Source organism: Aythya marila (assembly GCF_965140915.1).
Source record: "Aythya marila genome assembly, chromosome: 4".
NCBI classification, from domain to species: Eukaryota; Metazoa; Chordata; class Aves; order Anseriformes; family Anatidae; genus Aythya; species Aythya marila.
Window position 1 is genome coordinate 13,234,405 of NC_139045.1, and position 18,827 is coordinate 13,253,231.

Genomic DNA, 18,827 nt, shown 5'->3' on the forward strand with positions numbered 1-18,827 from the left:
CCCAAGATTAGCAACTTTTTGGAAGTGAGTTGCCTGATTGCTTCCTTGTTTCAAGGAGCTCATTTATGCAGCTCATTGTGCGCGTGGTTTTGTCTTTAAGGGAAGAAAAGCTCAGTGTGGTACTTGTCTGATTAGCAATTTACATCTCTGCAACAGAATTGGCAGGACGCCTGTGTTTTGATGTTTTGTTCTTAATTTGCATTTTTAATGAGGTGGGACTTAAATGGGTTCAGAGATGCACCGCTCGCCGATGACCACGGAAGGCCTGGCTTTTCAAAATCCCCGTGTGGATTAGATGCAACCCTGCAGCTTTCAGTTCAGTCGCCCAGCACTGCCTGTCACACAAGGTTTCATAGAAAGTCAATTCTTCTATTCAGACAAATAAAAAAAATCGCATCGCCTTCCTTAAAGCGTGCAGAGAGGCGAGAAAGCCCTTTCTGCTTTTTTTTTTTTTCGCAAGCTGTGTTCTCATCCTTGCTCAGATGAATCTGCCTCTCAGGGGATGGGGACCATTCTGCTCAGTGTCTGCCCCACGTGGCTGGGGAGCAGGACCTTGGCATGCCAGCATAATGGATCCCTGACCTGCCTTCTCGGCTGCTTGCCATCCCTGGGACCCCTCCATCGTCACTGCATTGCGCTGCGTAACCACAGGGACAGCTTTTTAGGGGAAAACAAGAAAGTTAATTTGGCTAGCAGGGAAGGAGCCAGTTGCCTCACACTTCTGTGCTCCGCCTGGCACAGCTTTTCCCTCGTCTTGTTGTATTTCAGTCCTGGGATCCGTGGGGAATCCAGGAGCTGGGATCTGGGATCCCGCCCAGAGGCGAGGCAGGACTTGGGTGTAGGCAAATAGGTGCAGGTTTTCCCCGTGTCCCAATCTATTTGTGAGCAAACCCAGCTGGATCAGCTGTGACCACGTGGCTAACCAATGTGTTTTAAGGGATGGAGAGAGGTTTTATGCCTTTCGTCCTCCGGTGGCTTTCTGAGAAGTGTCTTGCACTTCATGCCAAAGGAAAACTGAGTGGTTGGGCAATTGCAGTGCATCCTGCTCCCAACCAAGGATTTTGTGCATGATAAATTTGCAAAAAGGTTCAAAATATTGACATTAAAAAAAAAAAAAAAAGAAACACCACTGGGTCCTCTTTGACCCAGCACTCGTATCACTGGGAAGAAGTTGTGGGGCTGCCTGTTTCCCGGTTCATGTTTGGCAGCCGAGGCATAAGCACTATAAGCACTAGGTAATTTTTGTTTCCCTGTGGGATGGGGTAGGTATTAAGACTTAAATGTCCCATAATGCGTGAGCTGCTGCTATGCAAACATCTTTTTTTGTGGCAGGGGGACTCTTTACAGGTACTTCATTATCCCTGAAACCTCTATTCCTCTGTCAAATCTAGTTGCAATTGGCTGATATTTCAGGCGTTGTTATGGGTGATGCACAGATGTCATGATCGCATAAACCCTTTCCTATAGGAAATCAGGCTGAAATACTTCAGAGTCACTCGTGTTGCTCCATCACCAGCTGCATCTAAATCACCTTGAACTTCAGCAGCCGTGGAGGAAACAAGATTTCCGTGCAGTCGCTCTGAAGGCCCCTCTGCTTGCCGCTCGCATCACGATTTGGATGCAGCCACATTAGGATTTTTGATGAACAGCTGCGGAGTCGGTTCGGGAGTGGTGTCGTGCAAGTGACTGTATTTTAATTTGTGATAAATACGGGTATGATTGTAAACATTGATACTTCTTTAAGGCTGCGGAGACCCGAAGTGTGTATAGTCAGGGAGGGAAATGGGAGCCTTTATCTACATCCTTGAATTTATTCAGATCTTGACTTTTCGCAGCCATTGAGGCTCAGGGCATGTTTTATTCTCTCAGCAGAAGACTCGTGTTGATCTCTGCTGTGGGGCTGCTGGCACAAACCTTTCTGCTTGTTTCAAAGTCCATTGGAAGGGAAAAAAATGCAGCACATGCACTGGAGCTGTCATTTGTGAGAATCGCCGTCTCTTCCACCATGATAAATTCCCATACACAGTTCCTGTCGCTTATCTAATTACGAAATTTCGTTGGACGTTTAGTGTAAGAGTGTTTTTACGCTTTCTTAGTCCTTGGCGTATAAATGGAGCTGTGATTTGCAGCGTCGCAAACACGACAAGATATTATTATTTTAAACATCATGTGAAACTTTCTTAGGATTTACATTCATCTGTCTTGTAACCAGTCACTTCCATTTTATCTTCCTGTCGCCCGGAATGAACTAGGAATGGAAATGTAATTTCCCAGGGGCCTAAAAAATGGGGGGAGTATTAAATGCAGCTGAAATTAAGCGATTAATAATTTAGTTTTAGGCCATGAATCAACTTCATGGAATAGCACAGACCATATGCAACGCTCGAAACATCAGTGGAAACAAAACACTCTGGAGGTTCAGGGAAATAAAACGCTCTAAAGGGGAAGTTGCTGAACCTAAGTAAACCTCAGCCTTCTGTTAGCAAAATCGTGCTTCCTGTTTGCACCAAATTTGCTCGGATCTGCTTGATGGAGAAATGTCATCTCGCCTGACAGCTGACAGACAGCTTGCGTTGCATCAGGGCTGGAGAGGAAAGCTGAGTTTAAAGTGAAGAAGCTCCACGGCTGCTCGTCGGACTCCTTCCTTAAAGAAAAAAAAAAAGATTTTAAGTTTTTTTCCCAACCAACACAGAAAGCCGTAGCAACTAGGCCTTGTGCCATTTTCCCCCTCCTTCCTCCAGAGGTAATTATCTTACTCCATCAATAGCACTGTCAGAAATTGGGCACATAATTCAGCATTTAAATGAACAAGCAATGTAATATTTCCTGTCTCCCACCGGCGTGTTTTGCAGCTCACATTCTTCTCTGTCACTCGCTCACTCTTGATGTATGTCCTGGGTGCAGTCCTTGAATGCCTTCTCTCCCCTGTGTTTCATTACAGATGTTGGCTCCGTCTTGACACCTACTTCATTTGGAGCTTTATAGGACCAGCGACCTTGATAATTATGGTAAGAACTCCTAATTAACTACTCCATCTCTCAGGTCAAGAAATAAAACTTTTGCTGTCCCTTTACTCCGTATCTTTAATTTACACAGATTAATTTGAGAAAGGCATGTTCTTCCGTGACCCCACCTGGCACAAGCAATTAGATGCTCGTTACAGGAGGCTCTTTGCATTGTGAAACACTTGATCAAAACAGGGAGGGGAGGGCATGTGGTGTGTGCTGTGGACACTGCCTCAGAGCGGGTGCTCAGAGGTTTGGTTTGTGCTGCTGGGTGCGCAGCAGCGCCAAACTGCTTGGGTGCCACTTGCTGTCCCCCCTTTTGAACTCGAATAAACCTGCGTATGGATCCTGCAGAAAGGGAGATCTGAGATGTGGGGGATGAAATAAAGCCCGGACTGGAAGAGAGGTTTTATGGGGGTTTTTTCCTCCCCTGCAGAAGTTGGAGCTCCTGTGACTTCACAGTTAGCACGCTGCCAGCGTATCAGCTAACGCCGTGGCGAGGTAGAGCACACAACTTTAGAGACAGCTGGAGTTTTCTCAAACTTTAATCGCTACAATATGGCTTAAATAAACCATCCGTTGTTTTGAATGGGCGAGGGTTTGGCTAATGCAGCAAACCAGGCACTCTCACGTCAATGCAGACATTGTCCCTGCTTCTCCAGCAACTGGGGGCCAGTTCAGCAGCCCTCCGCATCAGGGAGGGGGCTGAACCACTAGCCAAAACCGTTATGTTTTGTTTTTTTTTTCCCCCGTAAGCAATGCATTAATGAAAAGATATCTTCCCTTTCTGATAATGTCTAAACCACTGAGCTTTTGGAAATGTTTTTCCAGGAACTGGTGGCCCTATATTAGCACTAAGGCATTGCAACAGCATCATGTCTTTTACTGAACAAATCAAACTCTTTTTTTTTTTTTTTCAACATTGCAATGTGCTAAGCATCATCAACAATAGCAATTTCCCTGCCCATCTCCCCTATGAGAACATATTTAAAAAACAAAGTCACAGAAATTCACAGAAAAAGATGCTTTTATGGGTTTGATTTCTATGGGGCTAGCTAAGCAAGAAGCTTTGAGTGACTTTTTGCAACAGTACACCTCCCAGACACAGACGAGCCATTAGAGCAATTGCTTTTCATTTTCTATAACGTCATTTGAAGCACTACAGTTGATGTTGGAACCAGCCCTATATCAGTAACACACCCGGCACCACAGCTTTGGTAAAGCTGTGGCATCGCTGCTCCGCACTCCACAGGCCAGGTCACCTTATAAAACGCTTGGCAATTTTCTGTGATTTGGTCTGTATAAAACTGTAGTGAGAGCTAATTTTCTAAAGCAACTCATCTGTTACAGAGGAGAGACTGACTTTCTCCCCATCACGTTCTGTCATGTCATGTAACCATTTTTTTTTTTTCCCTTCTCTCTTTTGCAGCTTAATGTAATCTTCCTTGGGATTGCTCTCTATAAAATGTTTCATCATACTGCCATACTGAAACCCGAATCTGGATGTCTTGACAATATCAAGTAAGTGGTTGTCTTTTTTTCTTTCTCTCTGCCTCTTTCTTTCTTTTGCTGTTTATACCCCTGTTCTTCTCTGAAGGCATACAGGGGAATCAACTCTGCTGACAGCAATGATAATAAGGGGCAATAGACTGGATTACAGCGCTGCAGAGTGGTTTCTAATGGATACCAACAAGTGGCTGATGATGAAGGACTGTCTTTGAAGTGACTCAGCTTGCATTAGTGTTCAGGCAGTGCTTGTGGTGGCATTTTCCATTCAATTTTGCATGAAGGAAGCAAACTTGCATTTGCTGTCCTTGAAGCAGGTAACCTCCTATTCCCTTTACATAAGAGGAAATTGTGCCCAATAATTACCAGGTAATTATTGCAGTTTCTACAGGGAAGGTGTTGAAACTATTGATCATTGCTATTTCTCTGCGCTGGGAGCACAGCCTTGCTTCTTTTCTGTTTATTTTGGCCACTGACAGATTTAATGACCCAAATTCCCCGCACAACCTGATTAGTTTCAGCAAAGCTACCGGGGTTTACCTGGGGGTGCCCACAGCAGAGGAAGCACTTGCCATCCTAGGCATGTTTTGCCCTTGCCTTGGATGATGTCTGAGCCAGGGCATCTTACTGTCTAGCAAGCTGCCTCATTAGATTGATAGAATATTAGTTTCTGCCAGTGCCTGTTTATCCAAGTACTTCTGGCTTTAATTACTCGCTTCAAAAATATGACTGGGATTTCAGGTGCAGCGTGTGATAAGATGGGGAGCCGGCTAATTAAGAAAACCATCTAATGAACTTCAGGAGGAAATTGTTGGTGTCAGTGCTTTAGTGCACATCCAGGAAAGAAGCGTGTTGTGCAGTAATGCTGCTGGAAGTTGGTGGTCCCTTCTCTTCCACGACAGGAGCAGGAGAAGAGGCAAGAGGGGAGCTCGATAGAAACGACTGAATAGCACAGTTGCAAGACAGTTCTCAGCGAGTTATTGTTGTTAATGCTGAGCTGCTCTTGCAGATGTTGCTTTAATTCCAAGTAGATCAGCTTCCCCTTGAAAAACTCCCCAGCAGGCAAGGCTCACTGTGCCACTGGCATACCATGCCGTGGTGTGGTCTTTGGGGTGAAGTTTTTATATCTTAGGCTCAGCTTCTTGCTGGAGGGCTGGAAGGAAACGGGACCAGCTCCCTTCCAAATGCAGGAGACCTGGTCTTGCAAGCATGCAGGCACAGCTAAGTGAGTCTGTGATTTTGTGAGCTCAGGGACCCACAGGGTGTTCATCTGCCACATCTGTCCCTGCCCGGCTCGTGGGCAGGCTGCTCTGTGGTGTGTCGCTGTTTCTCCTGCCGTCACTCAGCTGGAAGACAAAACTGGAGGAGCAGTCCCTCCTGGATGTCCAGGACTGAGCCCAGCATGACAGTTTTTCATTCGTTTCAGACAGGCTTGGATGAGGCGCTAAAGGAATGGTCCATTTAATAACGCTTGGGACTTGCAACATGACTACTCGTCATGCATTAGTGCTATGGGGTTGTGTGCTGAAACAGCCTTTCTAAGGATACCCACACAAAATCTGTCTAGAAAGCCATTCAGGATGACATTTAAATTAAAAATCGGGGAAAAAAAATCAACTAAAAAAAACACCAAAGCCTTTATAATTAAAGCAGAGATAATAATTGCCTACTGAATAATCTTGCTTGTGCTAATCTGTAGTATCTTTGTTTAAAATGCCAGGAATTTATACAACCAGTTATGTCAATTACCATGTCATTGTAAAATATTTTATAGGTTCTTTGGCAGATGAGTGTCTATTCGTGATTTGACTTCATTAAAACATTTTGAAAACACAAGCAATTAAAACTCTTTAAAGTATGCTGCTGATACCCTTCCAAACATTTTGCTTCATTACAAATGATTTTTTATGTTTAAAAAAAAAAAAAAGAGAGAGAACATAAAGTAAACTCAGGAGGACCCCGAGCCTGAAGTTTATCAAAACAAGATTTTCAGAAGTGACTTTATTGCAATTTATGAAAACCTAAGCAGAAATTAGATGCGTAAGTTTCTAAATCAAAGTTATGTGTTATCGCAGTATCTTGTGTGTTATCTATACTTGAGTTAGGGGAAGGTGCAGATTTTTAACAGAGAGGGGAATTTACCTTTTTGAGGTAGCTTTCCTGGAGATGTGAGGGGCTCACCATCTCCAGAAATCCTGTAGGTAGGATCACAGTCTTGTTCTAGGCAAGAACAAGATCTTCCTCAATCTTTTTGAGGTGACCAGAAGGAGCCTTTCTGAGCTCACCTCTGTGGCTTTACAGGGTTGGTCCAAATATTCCCAGATCTCTTTCTCTATATGCACGTTGACTTCAGCGGCTCTCAGTGTGGTTCCAGAGCATTGGATCTTGTCTTATCAGTTTGTATTAAAAAAAAAACACAAACCAAACCTAGGGCCTGGATTGGAGGGCCCCTTGCTGTGATCTGCATTTGACAGCTTTACGGCACGCGGGGAGCTGAATGGGAGTTTGTTCTCCCAGTTCATTTCCTAGCACTGCTCTGTGTTGGGCTGTGGCGAAGCTCTCGCAACATAAATCCTGAGCCAGTTCAACAACAGCAAAATACTTGATTCCCTGTGGCAATGTAAAAATAAAGGCCATAAAATATTTTAATAGGCTGTTAATAAGAGCTCCTGCAATCTGGTGCTTGCCTATGTCACTTTAAAGGTTAGAAATACATTATGAAGTATAGAAAATAGAGAGCCAAATAACTCCACTTAAATTAATGAACTTGATAAGGGATCAGGTGTCACCTGGGATACCTTTAATTACTGCACCAACAGAAAAGCCATTCAAAGGGCAGTGCCTGAACCAGATGCTGTGCAGCTGAAAGATTTGTAGGCACTGTGCAAAGTTGTAAAAATAAACTTCCCTAACCTTCAGGAACAGGCTCTGTATTATTGTGCCAGCATGGGAGAACCTGACATTCCTGCAGTGGAGCGCTGGGTACCTAGGGGTTACCCAGCAAGAGATTCAACGCATAAATAGCTGGCTTACTTTTTAGCCACATTAACTTTTCCAGCTTAGCCCAGCACTTTGGGGAAGGACAAATCTTTTGTCGGGGAGGTAGGTGGGTACTTCTCCACTCGGAGAGCATCCTGCGTGTGTCAGGTGGGTATTGAGCCAGTTCAGGCGGTTGTACCCCTGAAAGAGTGAGGTCCCTGCTCCTGTCCTGCTTTGCAGCCATGTGGTTTCTCACAGCAGGGTTGCATTTTCGGAGGGAGAGGCTTTACTTTGTTTGCATTTCCACATCAAACATTCCCATGTGGCGGGGAGATGTGAGCTTGTGTATGTGCTCTTCAGCTTTGCAAGGGTTTCTGTGCCAGCTGCTGACACCAGGAGGGCAGAGTAGATGCCATTTCACGACAGGTACTGTCAACAGGAGCTTTTGAAACAGAAGGGTTTGGTTTCTGCCTTCAGTGCATTTAAACAGAAATATTAAGAGCTTGCCCTGGGTAGGGATCTCTTCTGCCTTTTAAAGATTGCTTCTATATGAAGCAGTGCAGAGGATGCCGAAAAGGCTGCGTGCATGGGTGGTGCACGTAGCTTTTGCCCCTGCCTCCTCAGATGTTGAGCGGGAGTGAAGATTTCCTCCCAGCCTTTTCCAATGGCCATTTCTAGGTTGGAGTTATTTATTCACCCTGTGTGCTGAGGTCGAGGCCCACTGTGGCCATCACTCTTTCTTCTCTTTGTGGCTTGTCAGCAAACACAGGTTAGCTGAAATGGATAGCAGGGAGGATCCTCTAGGCTTTGGTAGCTCTGTCGGCATGGTTTGTGTCTCACTTGTGGCCCATCTGAGGGTGTAACTGGGATGTGAATGGGCCACGAGGTTGCTCATGAACACAAACTGATCCACCATCAAGAAAAGTATCTGGCAACGTGTTGTTTTGGAGTTTTAGTTCCTGCAGCTCTTCCGAACCTACAAGGGAAGCGTGTTGCTGATAGGAAGGCAGCTCTTCCAAGCCAGGGACGTGCCAGCTTTCTGGATGGGGAGAGCCTGCTGTGCCACTTGCATCTGTAGCCTGCGAGGTGGAGGCTGTGGGCATGTCGGTACGGTGTTGATGCACCCTTGCTAGCAGATGGCTCCTCGTGAAGGCATGTTACCAGCTGGATTGCTTTAGACCAGCTGTGAGGCTGTTTCACCGGAGGTTGCTGCTGTGTGGAGTGATTTCTGGAGTCGAGTAGCTCTAAGCCTTCCCTTCACACTTTGCCATTGTGCCGGGTAGATGTTAGATGTGTGAAATGTCTCAGACTGTCGGGGATGGGAGTACACTGCCTCTTTTTTATATTCTCATTCCTCTAAGAAGCCTTATGTGACAAAGGAGAATGCATCTGTATGTGAATTAGTCCAGCATGGTTCTTAAGCTTTCCATCCATCAAATGCTTTCTGGGTGCAAAGGCACGTAGCTTGCTGGACTAGGTCCTCACACAGGTCTTCATCCGACCTGGAGCAGATGCTGCAACATGACAAAGCATCCGTATGTCTCCTAAGTCTTAACCCCATTCTCTGTGCAAAATGCAGGATCAGTACAGCACTTATGTGAAAGCCTTGTTCTGCAGCTGTTTAAATACTCCTCATTAGAGTCATCATTAGGGTTTTAGTAAAGGAACAAAAAAAGAAGATGGGCTACACTGATCCAGACATGTTCTTCACCATGTCTGCTGAAATCTGAGGTCCTCTCTCTGCTCTGTGGTGCACAGCATAGAGCTTGTTAATTAACGAAATGGCAAACTGGTAGAAAATCGGGTAGGGAGAGCAGTTATTTAGTTAATAAAAGGCAGGTCCTATAGGCAGCTTAGAAGAATTCATCAGTGAGGCTGGGACACTGCCATGCCTGGAGTTACGCAGGAATCCCAGCTGATCTCCAGATGCCCAGAGGGGAGAGAGTGAAACCTGCTTTCTCCTAGCAGAGACCAGAAGCCACTCTTGCTGTTCCTTACAGATGCAACCTTCCCTTTGAAGCTCCCGCAGACGCTTTTCCCTCTTCCCCCTTGAGGTTTGTCAGTGTTTCCCGCAGCTACACGAGCCTTCCTGACGTCCTCCTGCACTGCAGTCTGTGGCAGTGAGATTTTACTTTATTTACTTTGGAAGGGTGACACGTAGGCTTGAGCTGCTGAGCGCAGTTACAAACCCACTAAAAAGAAGGCAGGCAGCAGAGGGCTTTGCCAGCTCCCTCCTCTCTTCTCTTATTTAGGTGGGTGCATTGTTGTTTTAGCCAGGATGTAGCTTGGCTTGTGCTGAGGCCACTACGATGCTCTTTAGGAAGGAAAACTTGTGGGGACCCTTTCAAAGAGGAGTGTGTCGGGCTGTAGTTCTGGGCTTGTAGGGAAAGCTTGTCCAGTGCAATAGAAACCTGCCCCAAAATCATCCAGGAAATGCAATTTTCTTTCTTTCTTTCAGACAGGGATATCCAGACTCTTAGCTGGTAGCTCCTTTTGTTTCGGAAGAGTCAGTATTAATTAGGGGCCTTGTGATAGTATAATCCTGGCATTAGTCGCTGTGCTCTTCTTGCAGTTTTCTTCCCTCTTTGTAAACGTGCTCCCATCTCTTCTCCTTCAACAATAGGATAAGCACTCCATCAAAAACACGAAATTTCCTTCCAAATGTATTTATTCTGCACACGCAGGAAAGAATGTTTTCTGCTATTGTGGCTGGATTCACAAGAACACATGCTGAAATCCTATTAACGTGGATGATGCAGAAATGTCCAGCACTTCAGAAATCAATCCCACCTCCCTAGCCTGCAGGTAACCAAAATGAGCCTCCCCAGGCTCACCAGCTGCCATGGGAGCCTCAAATGGTCTGAGGCTCAAGACACATGGCCCTGATTTAATGGATAAATGAAAAAGTGTATGCTCTCCTCGGTTTCTGACTCGAAGAAAGCTGAATGGTCTCAGCTAACTTCAGTAATTATTTTCTCTCTTGAATTTATTCCGCAGTGAAAGGCCACGTTTCTCATCTGCTAATTGTCCTCCGAGGAAATACAGCCAGTAGCCCCGCGGGCTGTCATTGAAAACCAAGCTCAGGAGGAGGTGCTGGGAGAGGGGAAATACCCATTTGTCAGTGTCCACAAGCACAGAGAAAAGCAGGTTAACTTGCTACACTATCCTGCTTGAGGATGTGTGTTATTCAGAGAGGAAGACACCGATCCTGAGTGTCTAAAGCAGGCATTTGTCCTCCGTGACTCACAGGGCACCCCTCTGCAGCATATTCAGGCCTGATTTTCAGAAGCACAGAGCTCTAGTAAGAGCTAATGACAGTGAGGAGGGTACACAACTTCACTGTCAACACCATTTGGGGTTTCCAGCAAGCCTTCAGTTGGTAGACCTTTCTCTTTTTTTTCTTTTTCCTTAGAGCCTCAGCTCCCAAATTAAACAAGACTCATACCATGCTCCCCTAATCTTTTTTTTTTTTTTCTTTTTTCTTTCCATAGGAGTCTCTTGCTCACAGGCTTACAGAAATAAAAATAAATCCGAGAATGTGCGACCTAAAAGCAAAAATCAGGAGCCAAATGCAAAGACTCAACATTTAATATCGCTATGTAAAACCTCACATAGCCAAATCTGGGCTCTTTTAGGGAGCTTGGCCCAAGCACGGGGAGGCGAGGGGTGAGGGAAGTTACATGCTGCAGACAAAGTCTGTCATGCTGGGAATTATGGTCAGGTGTACTACAGCATCAGACACAAAAACGAGAAGCCCCTTTTCCAAAATGCGCCTCCTTTTCAACTTTACAAACCATTTCCATATCCTGCTCTCCCCATATGTTGTATGGGTGTAAGTGATTATCTGCTCATTTTCTTGCTTCTCAACATATGTATTTTATTTAAAGAGACATGACTAATTCCATCCCCCAGATTAGCTTGTTGTTACAGTCCTGCAGTTTTTCTGAAGTCGTAAAAATCTCCTCGAGAGTTAGGTATAAAATTTAAACTAAAGGTTAAACAGAACTTCCAAAAAACATCTGCAGAACTGTTTAAATTCAATCTTTGATTTAACGCAGCAGTATTGTGCTGGCAGGAACAGAGGTTTACCAATCTCGTTTTATTTACTCAGCTGATTGAAATGCAGAAAAAGTAAACATCCTGGGTTTGCTGCAGTGAGGAACGAGTTAGATTTCTGAACAGGCAGGATTCCTTATCCTGGGGTAGGAAGAGCCCGCATTACTGGTGCAGACAAGCCATTCGTGGAGGGTATCCTTTTACTAAAGAAAGATTAATTGGTGCTTTCAGCCATTTTAAAAACAAGTGAAGCTAGGGAGACAGCAAGGATTATTTCATATTTTTTCCATTGAGATTTAGTCGATTCACCGATCAGTTCCTGGATTTTTTATTTTATTTTTAAGACACCGTAACTTGGATATAGTTTGTGATGCCAACGGCTCTGGAACTGAATATCCCATTGGATTCATGCGGGGGGCTGGACTTGCAGAGCACTTTAATCTGTCATTACGTCTGGGTTTGCAGCTGCCTGGGAGTGCGCAGCGAGGATGCAGCACGGCGTAAGGCTCCAGCCCTTGGGAGCAGGCCCAGCACAGCACCTGGGTGTTCAATCCTGGGCGTTCAGCATCTCGATCCCCATCCAAGAAAGAGCTGAGGGTACGTGGCAGGTGACAGAAGGGAGGTGGTGAAGAGCAGCAGCCAGGCAGTGAGCAGGGAGAAGAGGGGGTTACGTGCACCCACACTGAACCCCGTGCAGATGCCAGGAGGTGTGTGTGTTGGCTGGAGTGGTGGAAAGGACAAGGTGCAAAGGGTTTGAAACACAAGCTACAGAATGCAAACAGTTACAGGAGCCACAGTGAACCTCTGTTAAACATGACCCGAAACCCTGACTGGTGCCTTACCAGTTACTATAACCTAGAGTGTTAAATAATATAGCAGTGCCTGTAAAAACAGGCTTTCTGTTCAAATTTTTGTACAGCCCTACTAACAAAGTAACAAGACAACCTGAGTGAGCTGTTCAAGAAGGGTGCGTTGAAAATCTCTGCTTCCCTGCCAGCTGTGCTGTGTGCTGCAGATTTGGACTCTTTAACTTCTGGGGACAGCGGGCTGGGAGCACTGCAGCTCCAGGGATGCCTTTCAGGGAAGGATCATCTCTTAATTATTTTTTTTAATTATTATTATTTTTTTAAATCTTTTGTAAGGATAGTCAAATGACCTGTGTGCTTCTGAAAACAAGGCATAGCTTTTTATCTCCCTTAGAAAACCTACCACCACACAAAGTTTAGGAGCTCAGGCTATGATCTTTGTTTCCAATATGTCTTTGAGAGCCCTTACCCATTAACACCATGCCTTCATCAGCTCAATGGTTGGGTTCTTGTCTTCCTGGCTCTTGGGCAAGAAAACACCATGCTGGTTACCTCAGTGGTATTTCTGTATAGCTTTCATCTGCATCTCTGCATAGCAAACTTTAAGCAGGCAGCCTAAAACAAACCCAGAAGAATCACTTAGGGAATCACAGAATGAAGTATTTACGAGCTTCCTACCAAGAGAAGATACAACACATTTATATTTTGTCAGGGCGTGGAGTGTGTGAGCACCCTGGAGACAGAAACCCTGCTTATGCTGAAAAACCATCCGAGATTGTATTTCCGTGTGCCTTTCTTGCCCGCTGATGTTGATTGAAGCATCGGATTTTGTTTGTTGCTGTCTCCGTTTTTTACAGCATGGCTTGGTTAATACCTGACCGTTTGGGCTTTGGGTTTTGCTTCTTTATCTGTGGCTTTTGTGATGGCTGTGTTAATGTTGCACGGCGATTGGAAAGCACTAATCTTTCCACTGACACGTGTCATCCTCCCAGCATTTGAAAAAAAAAAAAAAAATCAATCAGCGGTTATTGATCTGAGAGAGTGTTCTGGAAGATATTAAATACCTAAGGTCTTTCTGTGAACCCATAAATCATGATTATTGTTTTAAAAGGCCATACATTTTAAGTATTTTGTCAGCAAGCCCTGCTGGTGCTGTTTGTGAAATACAAATGTGTCTGAAGGCTGTGCGGAATCTGGATCGTGTGGAAACAATCAGATATGTGGTTACACATTAGCGTGTTTTGAATAATCATGGCATGCCTTTGCAAAGCTAGGAGGAAGGAAATAAACAGGGAAGGCAATTCAGAGGGTAATTAATTACTTACAGAAAATTAGGCGAGCTTAACAGAATTGCTCTTTCCAATTGCAATAATTAAGAACAAATCTCAGAAAGCAGGCCATGACTTCCCCAGGCAAGTTGAGTGGGAAAAGGGTGATACTTCTGCCTTTGACAGAGAAAAGCAGACATAGGCCACCCCAAATCATGCAGGGCCAAGGGAAATTTGGGTTCATTTGTCCGGATAAAATCTTCAGAGCTACTGGCGGCACAACCCCAGTGCAGATGGGATGTCTGGTGGCCACACGTGCCGTGGAGGGTCCATCTCTGATCACACAGCCCTTGTGTGCTCATCATCACTTCCCTAGGAAGGGTGAAAGGATTTGGGGCCTGCAGGAGCTGCCTGGCATCTCCCTTCTGCCAGGAGGTAGCACCCCGACCTTTACAGATTTCCAAGGAACTTAAAGCCAGGGGTTTCTTCTGCAAGTGAAGCTGAAAGGCACACGGCTCCTTTCACAAACAAGCCAGTCTGCCTTCAAAGCAAGACCCACAAACGAGCACCAGTGGGCTGGGGGGAAATGGAGGATGGAGACTTGTTGTCAAAGACGGGGAAGCAGCCAAAAGATGAGACCCGGGGATTATTTTTTGGAAGCCTGTGTGGTGTCAGGGAAGCCTACATCAGCAGCCTAAGGAAGGTGCTTAGGAAAAGATTTGACTTCATGCCACTTACGTGGTAACTTTGTCACCAAATGTGAAGACAAATCCTTTAAGCACTCCTTTATTGCTTGCTATTGATTTTTCTCAACGTGAAGATGCTCCTCCACTAATTAGCGATGAACTCGTTTGCTTTATGAGGGCACTTCTGGACTTTCCAGCTACTTCCTGTAGATTTTCAGAAGTTCGATAAATCAATCGTTTGTAATCCTTGAAATTAAAAAAAAAAAAAAAGGAAAAAAAAAGCAAACAAACCTCCCTTTTGCTTCATATTGGCAGACAGCAGGGAGGCACAATAGCACGCGTTATTTTGTGTCTCTTCGTGCTTTTCTGCAGGAAACATCTGTCTCTGGACTCTATTTGTGCCATATTAAAATGAATTCCCTGGGTCTTTCTGAATGTGCTAGAGGGTGCACATCATCCATCTATTTTTATTTGGGTTTCATCACTCATAACAGCCACTAAAGGTCCTGCTCACTGTGCATTCACTTTGGCATTTTTTGCTTGCGAGCCAAACCATGTGTTTTGGGGCCTGAGCTCCAAGTCCACATGCTTGCTCCATTCAGGCCTTTTCCTGATGTTAGAGATATGGGGAAATACTTCAACTTGTGAAAAGAGTGATAAGATAGCATTAGATGAAGTTAAACCATAAAGGGCTGAGTAAAATGGTAACACTTGAAGTCGATTGGTTACGTCGGTTTTATTAGAGGGGTAGGTTTACAGTAAATGTGGGTAAAAACTACATTTTTTAAAATAGAAAAAACACAACTCTTCAAAATGTAGGAACAACAGACATTATTCTTTCTAAATGAGAGTTGCATAGCTGCTTTTTGATGACAGGCATTGTGAGTTCATCAGCTTTTTAAGATGAATGCAAAGGTAAATTCTTGGCTTACTGTTCCAGCTTCCAAAAAATGAAGGTTTTAATAATCCAGAGTGATGCTAAACTACCTATGTGGAAGTGGTTTGCACTGTAGTATATAACTTCCAGATTATCTGTGCCCCTGTATTGAGCTGTCTGTGTATATTCTGGCAATTGGGTCACCTTGTGTCAAAAAGGTACATGCTGGCGTTTTAAAAAGACAGGCAGCTCGAAGGAGACTTCCAAGCTTCTGTCTTTTCTGTTTGTTGAAAACAGCCCAGGATGCATTAGTTTTGAAATTTCTCAAGCATCCAGACAAGGACATAAGTAGCTAATATTAGCAACTTTAAAAATCAGTATTGATCTGGAAATATCACAGGAATGTAAGAAGTAATAAGAACAATCCTTTCTCATAATTTACAACGAAAGTGCTTAGGGAAAATGAAAGACATCTAACTTAAATAAGATTTTGAAAGAGTTTTACATGATGTGTAATTAACCTTAAGAAGTCTTTGCCCCAAGGTAATGTCAGGGCTTTTTTAAGATTAGAAAATGGATTAGGTATTTCTGTGGATTGGGAGGCCATCCACTATCCATCATCTGGGTTGTGAAGAAACACAGGGGAAGGAAGGTAAGATTTGCAGAGTTACAGGGATAATACAGCTGCTGAAGATCAGCTTTTTAACTTCAGGTATTTGAAAATAAAGCCCCCAGCTAAGACATTATTCAGATTTCCCCCCTAGTCATTTTAGAGGGGCATTTCTTCAAGGAGTGGCAAAGTCTCACCTGCCTTAAATACCTAGTCTTATACGGGATAAGTTGCAATTTGGGGGTGCCAATCTCCTGCTAACTGTGAAGAGATCAGAGCTATGTAGTTACAATTGAACACACTGAATCCCATGACTACCACCAGGAACCAGGAAGGATTTATCCCAATCAGTTCTGGAGAAACCATTTTATCTCCAGCCCCTCAGGCTGTGTTAGGCTAGGTTTTCCAAGGATTTATGCTTCGGCTATTATTTGCTTGCCCTGTTAGTAAACATAATCTCAGTTTTCCAGTTAACAGCTACATTTTCCCCTGAGCTAAGACTGTTCCAAGGCTTTTCTCTCATCTAAGCGGTGTTTTTAAATGTGTTGCAGATAATAACACTGTATTAATGCAGCGCTGATAGGTTTCACAGATTTTACCTGGAAAAAAAATAGATTCTGGAGTAATTTTTGTCAGACAGGAATTGTTACTAACACAAGAGTTAGGCTTCTTACAATATTTAAGTTGGTGAAATGCAAAGGAAGGATCTGTATTTCATGAGGAAAATCAGAGACTAAGTCCTACAGGCTGTATGTGTAGAGATGTGAAATGCTTGAATGTCTCACTTCTTTAGGCACCTGCATGCTTTGGGCAGTGGGTCCTAGGCACATCCATATCCAAATGGGGTGGAAATGGGGTACAAACTGCTTGGGTGTTCTTGACAGTTCTCTCTAGAGCTGCTTTGAAGTGTTATCCTCAAGCTAAAAAGCAATCCGAGTTTAGTGATTTCATGTTCTGTCTGTACAAAGATGAAACAGAGCCTCCAGTTGCCTTGAAGAAAGGCTATTGCAGTTCACCAAATTACGTTTGTGAGGGTCTGGGCAGCAGCAACAGAGAAAAAAATCCTCTGTCAGTCCTCCAAAAAAAAAAGTCACTCCTCTGCAGGGCCACCGATTTGGTGGCTATGCACAGAAATGGCATGGGACACACATGGGTACCTATCACAAATTTCCATCCGTTGAAGGCATTTCATTAGGGTTATGTAGCATGTCTGCAGCTGAACCCAGAAAGGAGTTGGAAGTTGGGCTCAGTTTCCTGCACCGAGCCACCTCCTCTGCACTCATTTATCCCTCCTGATCAGCACAGGCTGAAGCATTTGAAGGGAATTTATCACTGAATTAATGCTTCCCCGGTGCAACAAGACTATCAAGGTGTGCTTTGTGCTTTCCTCATGTGTCATTAGACGCTGTTATTGAGGCTCAGCTCTCGTTCTTTCCATTGGCGTGCCCAATTTCCCATTTTCTGAGCACAGAGATGAGTGCAGGGCACAGGAACAGTGGATATATTGCCTTTGTACCCAGACAGAAGCGGTACAATTCAGTTGTGTGGGATGAGGCATCAACTGCCATGGGGTAGCTTGGATGTCCTCACAGGGCTGGCAGATGTGACACGAGATCTAAGGCAGGCAGCTTTCGGCATGGCAGCAGATGAGTAGAGGAAAGCCTGCAGGGACGGCAGCCTGGGAAGATGAAAGGGTGGTTGGATGCCGGAGCAGAGCTTTGGGGATCTGTCAGTGACTGGCGAGGATGAAGGCAAGTTCAGTCCCAGGAGGCTACAACAGCAGTTGCTTGAGTAGTTGTCCCCCATGGTTTTTCCTCCTGCAGATGAGCCCTGTTGAAGCCAGGCATAGGTTCAGGTACCAACTTGAGCAAACCAGTTCGTATGTTCATGTACTAATACAACTAACTATTTTCCATGAAGCTCTGAAAGATGCTTATGATCTCCTCACAGCCTGTATGCCTTTTTAGTCTGCAAGGCTATTGCCCATCTACTTGTTTCTCACTGCTCAGAAGGGGGTAAGGGTAAATGTAGAGTAAGGTGTGGCCAGATTAGCCAATTCAATGATTTTTCCTGTTCTTTCCCAAAGCCCCTGAGTGACCGTGCTAGGGTGCAGCTGGGAGCAGCATCACAGCCTCTTCTGTCTCAGCCAAGGATGATGCAGAAGGTGTCCCTCCATGGCTTTACCCACTGCAAGGAGAAAAAAACAAAGCCTCATTGTGGAGATACCTAGTGTCCCTCTTGGTCAAAAGTTACTGCTGAAGATCATTCAGCTTCATCCAGCTTCTTTCTAAACCTAATATGAAATGAACATATTGAGCTAGCCTCTACCTCTGGCACCTGTGGCACTGCTGCCACAGATCACTGGGTCAAAAGCACTGGGCAATGAGGGGAGAGAGGGCCTGGGAGGTGGCCTGCCCTCTACACCCTTTGTATATCAGCCGTCATGCAGGCAGGGAGAGGCATGGAGTTATGAGTGCAGCTAATTTTGTTGTCCCCATGGTGGCAGAAAGTTGTTTGGAGTGGGACACAAGCTGCTCCTTCAGCAGTGGCAGCAGGCTTCTTTGCTCTGCTGAGTCCTCTCTTTGTCCTTCCCTGTGAAAAGGGAGTAAATAGGTCATTGGTTTCTGTCTTCAGGCTTTTAGAAGATCCTAATGCCATTATCTCAAAAAGAAGATAACGCTGTAGTCTGGCTCATAAGTCAGCAACTTGGGAGTTACGCTTATGAAAAAATAAAAAGCAATAAGGAGGTTCCTGTAATACACTGCAGTGCATCAGATGGAGAGCGCTGGAGGTGCAGTGAAGTTTTGCCACCTGAATGTGTGCAAGCTTTCCATGGTGGCTGTGCAGGACTTTCAAAGCTAGTTTTCTCCAGAGAGATAAGTTTTGTGGGTATCAAGCACACCTGATGTGCTTCTGCCTTCGGTTTTGGTGCTGGCTGGTGGGAGAAGGGTGGTGGGGACTAGCAGCAAGCTATATTCTCTATACGTCGTTATATTTCTAATGTTGGTGTTCTTGTCTTTATGTCTACGCATTC

The 18,827-nt window shown here is 44.7% G+C and overlaps 1 protein-coding gene across 6 annotated transcripts in view; it reads left to right on the forward strand.

The window, feature by feature from the left end:
- ADGRL3 (adhesion G protein-coupled receptor L3) overlaps positions 1–18,827 on the forward strand; it is a 509,447-nt gene that overhangs the window by 450,932 nt on the left and 39,688 nt on the right. For all 6 annotated transcript variants that reach the window (XM_082759666.1, XM_082759667.1, XM_082759662.1 and 3 more), the window contains 2 exons: positions 2,942–3,008; positions 4,435–4,526. In XM_082759666.1, coding sequence (XP_082615792.1) covers positions 2,942–3,008; positions 4,435–4,526 — 159 coding nt within the window. The remainder of the gene's footprint in view (positions 1–2,941; positions 3,009–4,434; positions 4,527–18,827) is intronic.